Genomic DNA, 15,986 nt, shown 5'->3' on the forward strand with positions numbered 1-15,986 from the left:
AAATTGCCCCATCTTCCTTCTGTAGAGCAGCTGGTGGGTTTGAACCACCAATCTTCTGGTTAGCAGTCAAATGCCTTAGGCACTATGCCACCAGCTGCTCCATGGAAGGAAGATGGAGGAATCTACTTCCGTAAAGATTTACCACCTCAGAAACCCAGTTGGAGGTTGCTATGAGTTGGAATTGACTCGATGGCATTGAGTTTTCAGTTGGTTGCTAACCAGAAGGTCAGAGGTTCAAACCCACCAGCCAGTCCATGGAATGAAGATGGGGTAATCTACTTCTGTAGAGATTTACAGCTTTGGAAAACCAATGGGGATCGCTATGAGTTGGAATTGACTCGATGGCAGTAGGTTTAAGTAATGGATATCCCACATTATTTATTCTTCAACACAGTAAAGAACATTGAAAATAGCTGAAGTTCTAGTCTTGACATCCTACATGGTATGGTGGAAAATGCATGGCTCTGAAATCACAAAGACAGGGTTCAGTGGGGAAATCACTTATGGTCTTGTTACTCAATTCTTCATCTGTGGAACACAGGGATAAAATGACTTGTCTGGCTCTTATCTAGCGTGGTTAGTCATTGTATGTAGAGAACCTACTATGGTTCTTGTGTCAGTAAACATTAGTGTGCTTTCCTCCTAGAAAGAGATATTATCCACTTGGCATTCTGAGTCTTATTAAATGATCTAACAGACTTGAATCTCTCAAATGCTAGTAAATGTGATATAATTATTTTACCTGGTATATACTGTCTGTCCTCACACCACCACCTTTGAGTGATTAGATGTACACAGAATTCAAACATCTGAAGTTAGTTCTGCCACTTATCTTTATGAAGTCTTGCTTGGGAAGTTCTAAGTTTCCACAAGTCTAGCTTCAATTTAGATACTAATGATTACTGTGAGCTGTATTTTTGTGAGAAGAGAATGTGTGATATAGGAGGAAAGTGGTCAACATTAAGCATACAGAAGATGCTCTACAAATCTACTAGATGTTGTAGGAGTGATCAGGGTTTAAATGTTAGCTCAGTTCCTGCACTAACGGTTAGTTTAGCCTCTCAAACCCATTGCTGTCTTGTCAATTCTGACACACAGCAACCCTATAGGGCAGGATACAACTGCCTTATAGGGTTTCCAAGGCTGTAATCATTAGAGAAGTAGGCTGTCACATCTTTCTCCTGTGGAGCTGCTAGTGGGTCCTAACTGCCAAGTTCTCAGCAGGCAAGCACTTAACCACTGCACCACCAGGGCAGTTTAGTATCTAGTGAAGATGAAATCCACACAAACACAGTGAACGTTATATTTCATTTATTAGTAGAGATCAGAAAAGGAGAAAAATAATCATGGAAGAGGTGGAAAATTTAAAGTGACATTAAAACAAACAAATGAACTAAAAGGCTGATGTCTGAGAAGATGACAAAAGCCCTTGCAGACTTTCACTAATTCATTGGATTATATGCTTTTGATACCTGATCTCATCATCAGTAGTGGCTATGCAGTACTTTCAAAGGCCTGCCACCTTGCCAGTGGTTTTATTGTTAGGTGCCAGAATCAGTTCTCATTCATAGTGATCTTATGTACAATAGAACCAAACACTGTCTTGCGCCATCTTCACAATTGTTGCTATGTCTGAGCCCACTGTTGCTGCCACTGTGTTGATCCATCTCACTGAAGGTCTTCCTCTTTTTGGCGACTTTCAGCTTACCAAGCACGATGTCTTTCTCCAAGGAATGGCCCTCCTGATAACATGTCCAAAGTATGTGAGAAGTTTTGCCACCCTCATTTCTAAGGAGCATTCTGACTGTACTTCTCCAAAACAGATCTGTTCATTTTTCTGGCAGTCCATGCATGGTATATTCAATATTCCTCACCAATTCCATAATTCAAAGGCATCAATTCTTCTTTGGTCTTCCTTTTTCATTGTCCAGCTTTCCCATACATATGCAGCAACTAAAAATACTATGGCATGGGGTCAGGCACACCTTAATTCTCAAGGTGGTATCTTTGCTTTTGACCACCTTAAAGAGCTCTTTTGCAGAAGATATCCTCAGTGCAATATGTTGTTTTATTTCTTGACTGCTACTTCCATGGGCATTGATTGTGGATCCAAGTAAAATGAAATCCTTGACAACTTCCTATTTTCTGCATGTATCATGATATTGCTGATTGGTTTGGTTGTTGGTTTTCTTTGTTAAGGTATAACCCATATTGAAGGCTGTTGATCTTTGATCACCATCAGTAAGCCAGTGGCTAGTCACCACAAATAAGAAGGGTGGATGCCCTGAGAGCAGAGTCAAATTAACAATTTTGCCACCAGAGGAGAACTTGCTCAGCCTGACTTCTCAGGGGCTGTAACACATTAGAAATGATGAGTTGCAGCTGAAAAGCTTCAACAATTTGGGGAGAAATGCTACAAAACGAACAACATGATGATTACATGTCCAGTTTACAAAACCGGTCATGTACTTACTTTTTCCCCCTAAGAAGCAAGTCAATAAACACTTTTAGTAAAAGGACATGCAGTATTTTCTTTGTTTTCTCAACAACTTCCTTTCTTTCTCATTTTCTCCACTTCATACCCTCACTTCTTAGTCTCGTGTTTTCCCCCACTCATTTCCGAATTCAGTTCCCATCTCCTCTCTCTGGCCAAGTACTGCACCTGTCTGGGAGTGCCTGAGCGCGGGCCGGTCAAGTACCAGGCTGTGACGTAGCAGGGAGGACGAAGCCTGCGCCGCACGCTGTCGTCACCGCCGCAGCGGTCCCAAGCGAAGCCCAAGAATGGGGATTCAAGGAAAGACGTTGGTGACCCCGCAATCAGGGCTGGGCGTTAAGCGCACTGAATGCTTTGGGTTTTGGGAGTCGAAGGGCCGGAATCACGCCTCTTGCGCAGACTGAGTCCATCCCACACCTTCAGTACGCCTGAACCCAACAGTTCAACGATGAGGGGGAAGATATCCCCAATGGAGAGAACCTCCTGCGCACGCGCTTGGGGGAGGGTATGGGAGGGTATTGGGGGAGGGTATGGGAGGGTTTTGGAGGTGCTGAAGGACGAGGTTGGTGAGAAAGGAGCAGGGGTGTGACCGAAGTGGTAGTGGCCTGTGAAAGAGCTGCTAGGGTGCGAAACAGAACTGATGCTCACCCCCTCTGCTGCTGGCCAGTAACCCTGGTTGCTGCGGCGGCGCGGGTCGCGGGGCCTGCGGCGCGGCGTCGTGACGTCACGGTGGCGGCAGCCGTGGTTGGCGCAGGGTCCGCGGTTGCAAAGTGTGAATTACGCCGGGCTCGCGCCGGCGGCGGAGTGAAGTCAAGCTCAGGGGGAGGGGAGGGGCAGGACTCCGGCGACGGCTGCAGCGGCCCGAGCTAGTCGCTGGTCTTGAGCCCCGCGTGCCCTGGGTCTCGTCGCTGGCTGCAGCTGTCTTTTGCCACCGCTTTGCTCCGTCCCTACTCCGCTCCTGCTCTGTTGTCCCGCAGACTCGCTCCTCCCGGCCGAGAAGCCCTGGGGCGGCGGGTTCCCCCTCCGACTTTGCTTGTGCTATCTTAGCTTGTACCCCGTGCCCCTCGCCTGAGCGGGTGTGCGCTGGTCCTGTAATTGTCGCCGCGGCCGCCGCAGCGTCTTCCCGCCGGCGGCCCGGGCGAAGGGGCGGGTGGGGGAGGCGTGAGCGCGGCTTCCCGGCCCGGGGTCGGCGCCCCCCCCGCCCCGCCCACGTCTCGGCCCGGCGGTCCGGAGCTGCGGCCCCCTCCCAGCGCTGGGGCCGGCAGTCGCGGCAGGGCGGGCTTATTCAATGGAAGTATGTTACCAGCTGCCGGTGCTGCCCCTGGACAGGCCGGTCCCCCAGCACGTCCTCAGCCGCCGAGGAGCCATCAGCTTCAGCTCCAGCTCGGCGCTCTTCGGCTGCCCCAATCCCCGGCAGCTCTCACAGGTAATCGCCCCTCCGCCGGGGCCCACACTTGGGGGCTTCTCTTTTGTTTCCCTGTGCCCACCCGGCTTTACCTCCGTGACGCCCCCTCTCCTCGCTGCTCATCCTAGACCCGATATTGCTCATTGTTTGGGGTTTTTCTAGGCTGCTCCTTCGATTCGAGACCTTTTTCTTTTATCCTCCCCGCGGTCCGCCCTCAGTCCCCTGGCCTCCTCAGACCCTTCCCAGGCCTGTCACTCTGTGTTCGAAGGGGCTTGAGCCTCACGGAATGACTGTTTTCCGCCTTTACTACCCATCTACCGTAGGCCCCTCTTCTTTGGCTGTGGCCCTCGGGTACACCTGTCCCTCCCCCCGCCCCCCAGGCACACCTGTCCCACCCCCCCGGCCCCAAGCACACTTGTCCCTCGCTCGTGCCTCGCCTCCCCCATCTCCCGCTCGCCCTGAGGTGCTCAGATGGTCCTGCCGCTCCCGGGGCAATAGGCCGAGATGCCCCGCTGCAGTCTTTTCCCTGCCTCTTGGTTTTTGTGGGTTGGGCTTTAAGGGATAGCAAAGAAGCATGTACTGGGAGTGCTTCCCTGAAGCTTGTTTCTCCAAAGTTAGTAATGAGGAATCAGTTTTGTTTTTAATTTGATAAAGAGATTTAGGAGAGAAACTACTGATGAGTACTCACAGGAAGACATTGTTTTGAATGGTCCAATACCAATTATTCCAGAGAATTTTTTCATTTTTCCCTACGGTGATGCTCTTGGCCCATTTCCGTAGTTGTGGCTGATTTTGATTGCCAGTTTTAAAATTGGGAGGGAAAAAAGAATCTTACTGTGTACATCAGAATTGAGTGCCCTCACTGTGTGCTGCAGAATGTTAACGTGTTCATGATCAGTTTTTATTCATATATATTTGTTTTTCATATTGAGCCCTCACTTTGTGCTGCAGAATGTTACATGTTCATGATCAAGTTTTATTCATAAATATTTGTTTTTCATATTAAGTAATATAATATTTGGTGGCAGTATGTTTTTTTCTCTCCAGTCGTGTTGTAATAATCTTGAACTGGGCCTGGATTTTTTTTTTTTACAGATTAGCGTGGACAGCACCTGGTAGAGGTTGTGCTTGTAACAGATGCCCTGTAAATACTTGTTTGTTTCTCTACATTGTTTGTAGAGAGGACAAGAGCCTGTATTTGGATTTCTCTGTGCATCGTTTTTATTTAAAATTACATTTCTTTCACAGCACAAGGTATCCTTATGAGGTTAGAACAGACTTGGAATAATTGCTGTAAGATTAAATAACATTTTAAAAAATATGTTATTTATTTTGAAAATTAGATCTGTGATCTGCCTTAATATTACTACCTAAAGCGTTTTTAGGTTCCAAAACTAATGTTCAAGAGATGTTAATACATCTGAAAGAATTTTTTTTAATGGTAATAATTAAAGGTTTCATATGGTAGTAACTTTTTAAACTTCAGAATATTATTTTACTTCCTCAGAACAGCAAGTCCATGACTAACACCCGTTTCCAGTTCAGTCTGAATAAGGCAATCACTGATCATTTCTAAAAGTATAAAATGTGAATAAAGTTACTTGTGCTCCCTAAGAAAAAAAATGAATGAGAGGGAATTCCCAAGGGAATTGAACTAAGTAAGACTGATGCCAGAGGTTTTACCTGATGTTTTAATTAATCCGCAGAGAATAGGTTTAAACCTTAGTCCTTCTTCACTCATTCCCTAGCCTTAGTTTAAATGGGTAATGGAATTTTAAAAATATGACTGTAGCAGAAAAAACAAAATTAAGAGTTATACCATATTTTATTATGTCAAGATTTGAAAGAAAAAAAAAAAAATTCTAAATCCCTAAGTGAGGTAGATAGGAACTTCTGAAAATTTAGACTGAAATTGTCCTGCATTAATCCTTTTTTCTAGTCAACATTGCTCAATATTAAAATGATGGGAAACTTCCTTTGGTACTGGGATGTGGTCTATTTATCATTATCAATACTTTGAGTTTAAATTTATAATAAGGCATAGGTTGATACTGATTTCTTGAGGGCTAAATGGGAATTTGTAATGCAAAACAAAGGAAGTAGAAAATTGTGGAAATCTTATTTTTGGTTGTTGTTATGTGCCGATGAGTCGGCCCCTATCATAGGGACCCCTCCTTGGGTTGCCGAGGCAGTGTCACCATGCAGTGTCACCACTGACTTAGATTACCCAAACTTCTTTCTGAGGAGTGGCTGGTGGATTTGAACCGCCAGCCTTCTGGTTAGCAGTAAGTGCCTTAGGCACTGTGCTACCAGAGCTCCAGGAAATCTTATTTAGAGCACTATAAAATAAAGGAGCTTTGGTGGTGTAGTGGGTAAGGCTGCTGCTTTACTTTTGCATTTTCAGTTTCTAAGCCTAAAAGCCCAGAAATCATAAGACATTTAGGTTGTTTTGTAGTTTCATTTATAAAACTTAAAAAGAAATACAAAAAAATTTCTCTGTTTTAAAGTGTGTTCATAACTAACAAACATTTCAATTCTTTATTTTAACCATGGTCTAGGAGTCTAACTCATAGTAGGCACTTAGTAAATATTTTTTGAATGAGTGAATAGGTAATGAAATTATCTTTGAGCATCAATTCTAGATATGAAAACAATGCAGGGCCTTTCACGAAGTAGAACAACAGTAACTCATTTATCCAGAACTTGCTTGTAACTTGTAACTCCAGACTCTTAACAGTTTCAGGAAATAAGCAAAAAAGAGTCTTAAAAATAGATTTGAAGATCTTCTCAAAGCCTGGGTCTTTTAGACAAATTTGGACACATTTCTTTTCCAAGTAGCAGCAAATTTGAAGGTGATTGGGAGGCAGGTAGATTCAGGCTCACCCTAATGGCACCAAAAGTTGACAGCTGATACACCAAAAGCCAAGGATCAGAAAGAAAAATTCTTCAAAGCCAGCAACCTTAAAAAGGCACTCTAGGGACATGTAGTTTATGTAAGGCTTGAGTATTGTACAACACAGTATTAGTCAAAATAAGTTTAATAGAGTATGCTTAAAAGTTGAAAGATTTATACTTTTTTTTTCCGAAGATTTCCATGCCAAACAGTACAAGTGTTAGTGCCTAAATAGACAAGCTTGAGTTATCTGGAAAACTCATTTATGTGGAACACTAGCTTCTAAGGATGCCAAATAAATGAAGTATTAGCTTTTTTAAAAAAGAAAAAACAAAAAAAAACTTGGCCATGTTGTACTTTTTCAAAAATGGGTAATGAGTTGATTTAAGTAATAAAAATAATAAAAGAAACTTGTTTTTCCCATTGTGGGATATCTGTTAATGATAGGGAAGTTTAATGGTTCATCTTGGAGAAGATTGTTTTTATTTGGAAAAAAATATGAAGGCAGAAATTATTACTCTCGTTCACCGTGGTGCTCTGCGTAGTTAGTTACTTGGTAAATGTGAAGTTGAGTTAGTGTTTAGAATTAATAGGTTAAAGAAAAATCACATCTAGCCCTACCACCCTAACCAAATTTTCCTTTACATGCATTACCATTTCCTATGCATACAGATTTTTCAACTGTAGTCATAAGTATACATACTCTCTTGTCATCATCAGTGTTTCACTTTGTTGTTGTTGTTATGTGCCGTAGAGTCGGACTCGACTCATAGTGACCCCTCCTTGGGTTTCCGAGGCAGTATCACTACGGAAGTAGATTGCCCCATCTTCCTTCCAAGGAGTGGCTGGTGGATTTGAACCGCCAGCCTCCTGGTTAGTAGTCAAGTGCCTTAGGCACTATGCTACCAGAGTGCCTTTCACTTAGTATAGTTAGTATATGACAAATTATCAAGGTCCTAAAAGTGCCAGAGCAGTTTAGAGCCCCTTAGCTAAAAGTTAGTTCCTCTTTTAAGAAGCTTACAGGTTTGTGGTGAGAAAAATGGTATGATTATATGTGGTGTAGTTACTGTGTTGGAGTTACCACGATGTAATGTGAATATAAGGAAAGAGTACCTAAGTTTTCTGAAGAAATCAGAGAAAACCTCACCTAGTAGTTGAGGCTTAGGCTAATACCTGAGAGTTCACTAGATTTCTAGATAAATAGGTCGATGTAGAGAGAGAAGGTGGCCTGTGTAGATCATCACCGACTAATAGAACTTCCTGTGATGATGGAAATGTTTTCTGCACTATCCGTTATGACAGTCACTAGCAGCATGTAGCTTAGTGAGCATTTGAAATGGGGCTAGTGTGACTAAGGAGCTGAAATTTTATTTTAAATAGCTACCTATGGCTAGTAGCTACTGCATTGGACAGAGCAGATGTAGATAGTCTTATTTAATGGTTCATATTGATCTGTAGATGTTAAACATTTGTGTTACTTTCTGTTTTTTGCTGTTGAATGTCAGACTTCCTCTAATATTTTCATACATGTTTGTTAAAGTTCTTAGGATAAAGTTACTAACTTGGGTAAAAAGGTAAGAGCATTGTCTTGCTTTCTTAAAAGGCTCTATCATTTTTATAATACCAAGTTAAGTGATTATATCCCTTTTATCTCCAATCATATGCTGTTAGATAGTATTTTAGAAATTTTTTTGCTGCTTTAGTAGATGCAGTGTGGTGCCTTGAGTTTGTTTGAACCCGCAGTAAGCAAGGGTGTATGCTTTCTGTGGTGTTTTTGTTTTTGTTTTTTTTAAGTACTATTTAATTTCCTCCTTTTTGAAATTTCATTTGCATATCCTATAATTGTTTACAGGGGCTTTTATATATCCCACAGTAGTTTATAAATTTGCATCATTTTGAATTACCTTTACCATAGTCGTTGCCATTTCACAAATCTATGTACAGAAACTGATATAAGAGATCATGTGGACAGTGATGGGGGTTACCCCAGAGAGATTGATTCTGTTCCTGAAACCTTACCTACCCACTCCCAAAACACCCTTTTTATTGGGACCTTGATTTTATTTCTGTTTTCAGAAATGCTTCATACTTTAACTTAAATGTAATACTTGGTGTTGTTGTTATGTGCCGTCGAGTTGGACTCGACTCGTAGCGACCCCTCCTTGGGTTTCCGAGGCAGTATCACTGTGGAAGTAGATTGCCCCATCTTCCTTCCAAGGAGTGGCTGGTGGGTTTGAACCGCCAGCCTTCTGGTTAGCAGTCGAGTGCCTTAGGCACTGTTTTAGCTTTCCCTTTGGAATGAATATATGTTTATATTTCAAACATGCACTAAAGCAATGCTAATATAAATTTATAGTCTATTTTGAGTGTAGTTCTGATTGAGAAAACAGGGTTCCAAATTGCTAGTTTATATGCTGTTGCCTGGAGAACTCATAATGTATAGGATGTGGTTTGAGAGGTTTTAATATGTACCCATTGGTTCCTGGGAGGTGTGAACAGTTAAACCCTGGATTACTAGCTGAAAGGTTGGCGGTTCGGACCTTCCCAGAGATTCCTCTGAAGACCAGTCTGGTGGAATAGTTCTGCTCTGCACATGTGGGGTCACCATGAGTCAGAATCCACAGAATGGCAGCTAACATCAACAACAGTAGTAGTGTTGTTATTATTTGCCATCGAGTCAAACCCGACTGATAGTGACCCCTCCTTGGGTTTCTGAGGCAGTATCACTACAGAAGTGGATTGCCCTCCCTTCCTTTCAAGGAGTAGGTGGTGGATTTGAACCGCCAGCCTTCTGGTTAGCAGTCAAGTGCCTTAGGCACTAAGCCACCAGAGCTCCTAACAGTAGTAGTATGTACCCCAAATTTTGTACCTTTGTTGCTATGCCTAGAGTACTGTCAGACATACATGCTGCCTACTGAGAATTGTTTTTAAAGCACAAATTTCCTGCAAGAGGTGAAATATTAAACCTTTTTTTAAAAAAAAAAACATAAAAGATTAGAACAGCTGTAGAGACTTAGGTTCTTTTCCAGAGATGGGTGTAAGGACAGGTTTAGGAAGAGAAGAGCTGAGAAAAGGGAAGTAGACAAAACTTAGTCTAATTCAACTTCTTGTCTTAACAATCACTGATAGTCATTTAATTGGACTGAAAAACCTAGTAAAACCTCATTGCATGCAGATCTTCTTAAGGATCCTTTTTAAGGTTTTTTTTTTTTTTTTTTTTAATTAAAGACAGTGTATCACACTTTTTATTTAATGTTTGCAAGTTTATAAAAAATGTATTTCTTGTTGGAAGTCTCTTGACTAAAGATCTTTTCAGATCTGGATTGTTTTAAAGTCCCTTTGACTACCCTAGAAAAATCTCAACAATTAATTTTGAATTGTTTAATTTAAAAAATGAAAAACTCTTTCTCTCTGGTTGTAAATTGCTCACAAGGCATTTGACTGCTAACCAGAAGGCTGGCGGTTCAAACCTACCAGCCGCTCCTCGGAAGGAAGATGGGGTGATCTACTTCCATAGTGATACTGCCTCAGAAACCCAAGGAGGGGTCGCTATGAGTCGAATTCGACTCCATGGCAGTGAGTTTGGTTTGGTTTTGGTTTAAATTGCTCAAATTTTTATTAATTTGAATTGAGAGAAAAATAAAAGTTTTTATTCTCTTCCACATTTAATTGGCCAGTTCTTACCTAAAAGGAACATTGACTTTGTTGATTTTTACATTGCCAAATAATGCCTTTAAATACATTATTTACAACAAGTAATACTTTTGGATATTTGCTTTGAAGTCTGTGTTCTTAGGATCAGCATTTGAGGAAAGGAACAAAATCTAGGCTTGTAGATGAGTGTGCTAAACTTCCAGGACTTTAATTTGGCTGCTTGCAGTTTCCCTTCCTAAGGATCCAATCTCACTGATTTTGTGGTTGACATCAGGAGCATCTCCTGCTTATAATTTTCAGTAAGAATTTTGGATCACTGCTCTGTGTCCCCACCTGCTGGTTGACACATTGTTTTCTGAAGAGGGAGTAGAAAAGGAGGAAGGCAGGGCAGGGCTGAATTTGGGGAAGAAAATAAATTGTTAATGGGGTAACTAAGTTTCAGTAAAGCCTACTCCTAGGAATTTTGAGTTGTTCATGCTAGCTCAGGACCACATAAAGTACTTGGCAAATGGTGCTTAATAAAGATGTCAGTAGTCTTGCTTTGATAATAATTATAATTGTTTCCATTTATTGAGCACCTCCCACATGCCACATACTGTAATTGATGTTTTAATCTTTACAAAAACTCTGTGAGATAAGGAGTATTACTCCCATTTTTGTCAGGGAAGAAACTGGGTTTAGAGACATTAAATCACTTGCCTGCAGCAACACAATTTACTCAAGGACAGGGTTCAAGTCCAAGCCTGTCAAGTTCCACCGCCCTCAGTTTAATTTGGCCTGCCTTGTTGGTGAAGGTGAGTAGAATATAGTTAGACTTTAGGTTTATGAGTTATTTTTTGGCTCATAGATAGAATGTGGATAAGGAAGACAAATTTGACTGATTATTTGAGATAATAACTATCACTCTGTATTTTTCAAATTATACCTGGAGTAGTTTGTTCTAGATAACCATGTTGTAGGAGGATATGCCTAACCAAATCATACTCTGAAGAGAATGGGCAGAATGTAGGGGAATTTGAAACCACATTGTTTGATGAATGACTGAAGAAATGAGAAATGTTTAGTTGGAAGAAAAGAAGATTCAGGATTTGGGCCAGGATGGGAGGGGACGAAGAAGGCATTGTTGAGACGTGAGAGATCACTGCTATCTTGCAGTATTTATTTGGTGGACTACCACGTGAATGAGAGGAAGGACAAGAGAATTAATAGAGCTTTAGATTGGTTGTGTGTTCTCCCTAGCTGTACTGTGTTCCTCCCTTGTGTCAGATATTATGAGATAAGTGCTTTACCTCTAATTGACAGAAGATAGAAAATTAGAATTGTCATTTGTCGAAGGTAACACAACTAGGTAGTAGGAATGGGTTAAGCCATGGGCTATTCTGACTCAAAAGTCCATGCATGCATTCTCTTTTCCTTCCTTTTACTACATAAGAGATGTTACCTTAGCGGGTAGAACAGGGACCAATAGATAGAAATGATGGGGAAACAGAAAGGGAGATTGCATCTTTATTATAAATTGTTAAAAGTTTTCTGAAAAGTAATTTGTCAGTTAAATCAAGAAATTAATACTTAGAAAATGAATACTTTTGCCTTTTAATTTACTTTTGGAATTCTTACTGTAAGCATTAATACTCAAGGATATTAATCTTACTTGTCATTGTGAAAAATTAGGAACAAGTCGTTTACAAGGGCTAAATAAATAATAGTATTTCTTAATTACGGAGTATAATATTTATTATTTCTATATTCATCTACTAAATGCTTTAAGAATTTGAAGGTAATATAATGACAGATAATTTACAAAATAATTATAGTATTTCTTATTATTTCTGTATTATATAACTAATAAAATATTTTGAAGAATATTGAGCATATGAGGAAATGATTAGGTGGAAAACAAAACAAACCTGAGGGTACCTATGTTGTTGTTGTTGTTGTTGTTTTGTGCCATTGAGTCGGACCTGACTCATAGCGACCCTTCCTTGGGTTTCTGAGGCAGTATCATTACAGAAGTAGATTGCCCCATCTTCTTTCCTAGGAGTGGCTGGTGGGTTTGAACTGCCAGCCTTCTGGTTAGCAGTCAAGTGCCTTAGCCACTGTGCTACCAGAGCTCCCTATAGATTATGCCAATTTTGTTTAAAAATAAATCACAAAGCATGTACATATTCACACACCATGCATACTTGCAAAATAAAAAAAAGAAAGAAAGAAAAAGAGCTAGACCTATCTCAAAATAAAAAGGAGGCCTGCTGACACAATGGTTAAAGTGCTCACTGCAACTAAAAAGTTGAGGTTCAAACCCAGTCTGCTCCTGTAGGGATTCCTGACACGGCAGTCTACTCCTGTAAAAATTGTTGTTCCCATTGAGTGGATTCTGACTCATAGTGACCCTTTAGGATGGGGTAGAACTCCCCCATAGGGTTTCCAAGGCTGTAATCTTTATGGAAGTAAACTGCCACATCTTTCTCCCATTAAGCAGCTGGTGGGTTTGAACCACTGATCTTTCTTTCATTTAGCAGCTGAGCTCTTTAACTATTATACCACCAGGGGCTCCCCCTATGGAACAGTTCTGTTCTGCTCTTGTTGTTGTTATGTGCCGTCGAGTCAGACCTGACTCATAGCGACCCCTCCTTGGGTTTCCAAGTGGCTGCTGGGTTTGAACTGCCAGCCTTCTAGTTAGCAGTTAGGTACCTTACTATGAGTTAAAATCAATTTGATGACACTTGACAACAATGTCCAAAAATGCTAGCTATTTGGGTGGTTAATCTGGATTTTTAATTTGGAATTTTTACCAGTGTTCTATTAGCATGAATCTTCTTTTTAACCAAACAATTTAGGAAGAAAAAGTCAAATTGTATTTGGGCCCAATCTTTGGCAGAGCTGTTCACATTAACTGGGCTGCCTTGTGAGATAATGAATTCCTCATCAGTGGGTTTGAGACAGCTATTTGAAAGATACTTGGATAAAGATATTATCAAGGGGACTGATTTTTCTGGTTTTTCCAATTGCACGATTCTGTAATTCTTTGGATAACTCATTTCTGTGCAAACAGATATATGTTCTGATAGTTATAAAGTAGGTTTCATCTTTCATGGGAGATTCTTGGGGGTAAAACTAAGTAAAGCTACTGTTTTGAAGACAAGCATGTGAGGTGATCTTGAACAATGGCAGTGATGGAAGGAACAGAGATAAAACTGTTGGAGTTAGGACCCAGGAGTTGATTTAATTTGGGAGGTAAAAGATACTTCTCACATTTTTGTGAGACCAAGAAGATCATGAAGCTAGTAACAAAAATAAAATTCAAAGCGCTAGCAGATTTTGTATTGTTTGTGTATTTGTGGCAGGTGTAAGTTTACATTTGTTGAGTTCAGGTGTCCAGGAGCATCCAGTGGGGATGTACAAGAAGAGGCAGTACCTCAAAAGAAAGTTAGGACTGGTGATGTGTTCTGACCTTTACTATAGGGATTTTCAAACATTTTTGCTCATGGCTTAGTGCCTAACATATTTGACTGCTCACCAGAAGGCTAGCAGTTCAAACCCACCAGCCATTCCTCGGAAGGAAGGTTGGACAATCTACTTCCCATAGTGATACCACCTTGGAAACCCAAGGAGGGGTCGCTGTGAGTCGGATCCAACTCCACGGCAGTGCCTTAGATTTGCTTGTTTATCTCCTCAGAGAATCTGAAAAACAAGCAAACAGAAAACCTCCTCACACATCTGAAATTGTTAATCTAAGGTTCAGTATGTGTAAACAATATCATTTCTGAGGTATTGTTTAAATCACACTTTAAAATGTATTCAGGAGATTCTTAATGATTTTATCCACTTCTGCATCCATTTTCAAAAAATATATGAATAGACTATTAATTTTAATAGTCAGAAATTTTGCACTCCTTTTTTTTTAATTTGAAATTTTGTTCCAATTTCAAAATTTCCTTTCTTTACATATTGTTATCCTAATCTTTTATACTTGAAACATCTGATCGATCAACTTATCATGACTTGTCTGTGACATAAGTAAGTAAATTCATTCACACATTTAGTAGATGGAAATAAAAAGTATTTTAGCAGTCACTCAATTCTTATGAGTTCTTTGTAGAACACAATTACAATTTTTAAGAAATCTTAAAATTCCCTATGTCCATAAGGCTCTGTGTTAAAATTTATTCTGGACTGACACAATGATGGTTGGTCAAAACAACATATGGAAATTACAAAATTTAATATTAAATAAAAATTAAAAATTTTACTGAGAATGCATTTTCAGTGACATGATTGGAGCTGAATTTTAAAAAATCAGTTCATTTATAAATATTCTTGTTAAAAAAGACAGAGTCTGCCTTTATTCTGTTCCTTTTTTACATAAATAGACAAGTATTAAGAAATCTCATTCATAAGGTTAGTGGATGGTTAAAAAAGTGCTTTATTTTTGTAGTGCTACTTACTCTTCTGAGGTCTATGCATAAAACAACGAAGTGGTCCAAATCAACTATTTTTAATGTTTTTTCAGGTTGTGGGATTAATTCTTTTTCCGTTTTCTTGGAAAGAAGGAATTAGTGACGTCTTGCCTTCCAAGAGATATCATACCTAGTCTTTTGAGTAATTAACTTTCTCAACACTAATATTTTGAACTGCCCTTTTAGCTCGCCAGATATTGTCAGACCAGGGTATTGTCCACAGTAAGTGTTAGGAAGTGTGAAAGTTACAGTTTTCTTTTAGGAAGGAAGGGTTTTCTGAAGGAACAAGAGGTAAAGGAGAACTGATGTGACTTATCAGCAGAATGATTCTAGACAACTGTGCATCTGAAAATTGAAGACTTAGAAATCAATTCCTTTGGAATTTTTCATGTTTATGTACCTTCATGGATATGAGTAACCCAGTTTGTAGACCTCTGGTTTACTCTTTCCATCTTGTTATTACTTTATTTCTGTATTTTAACTATATAAAAATAAGACCTGCACATCTGTCTTTTTTTTTTTTCCTTCTCCTATTTTTGGATTGGTGCCTGGATCCACATACTTGATCACTATAGGCTGCCTTTGGGAATTGAATCAGAATATTAATACTTGAAAGGGATCTTGTAAATAACTTATTTATTCTCCAGTTTCTTAAACATTTGGCCACTGAGGCTGAGAATGATTAAGGGATTTGTCTACAGTCACACAGAAAGTGGAGGAATGAGTGAAGGCTTTAAACTTAATTCTTCCAGCTTTTACTCTCTTGCTTTTCTCACTGTATTCCCTGATTATGAAAGGATTGATCTGTAGGATTTCCTTAAACAGCAGTCTTTCTTTGGGAGCCCTGGTGACACAGCAGTTAAGTGCTCAGTTGCAAACCAAAAGTTCAGTGGTTTCGAACCCTCCAGCTGCGCCACAGGAGAAAGATGTGGCAACCTGCTTCCTTTGAATAGTTGTTGTTGTTGTTGTTAAGTGCCGTCAAGTCGTTTCCGACTCATAGTGACCCCATGCACAGCAGAACGAAACACTGCCCGGTCCCGCGCCAGCCCCACAACCCCTGCTATACTTGAGTCCATCATCGCA

General features: G+C 40.4%; 1 protein-coding gene across 1 annotated transcript in view; it reads left to right on the forward strand.

Annotated features, from left to right (window-relative positions):
* The first annotated feature begins 3,782 nt into the window (after positions 1 to 3,782).
* PDE7A (phosphodiesterase 7A) overlaps positions 3,783 to 15,986 on the forward strand; it is a 176,819-nt gene continuing 164,615 nt past the window's right edge. The window contains exon 1 of the mRNA XM_007949737.2: positions 3,783 to 3,920. Coding sequence (XP_007947928.1) covers positions 3,783 to 3,920 — 138 coding nt within the window. The remainder of the gene's footprint in view (positions 3,921 to 15,986) is intronic.

The sequence above is a fragment of the Orycteropus afer genome, unplaced genomic scaffold (genome assembly GCF_000298275.1).
Source record: "Orycteropus afer afer isolate SDZICR_OR568_19922 unplaced genomic scaffold, OryAfe1.0 scaffold00252, whole genome shotgun sequence".
Lineage (NCBI taxonomy): Eukaryota > Metazoa > Chordata > Mammalia > Tubulidentata > Orycteropodidae > Orycteropus > Orycteropus afer.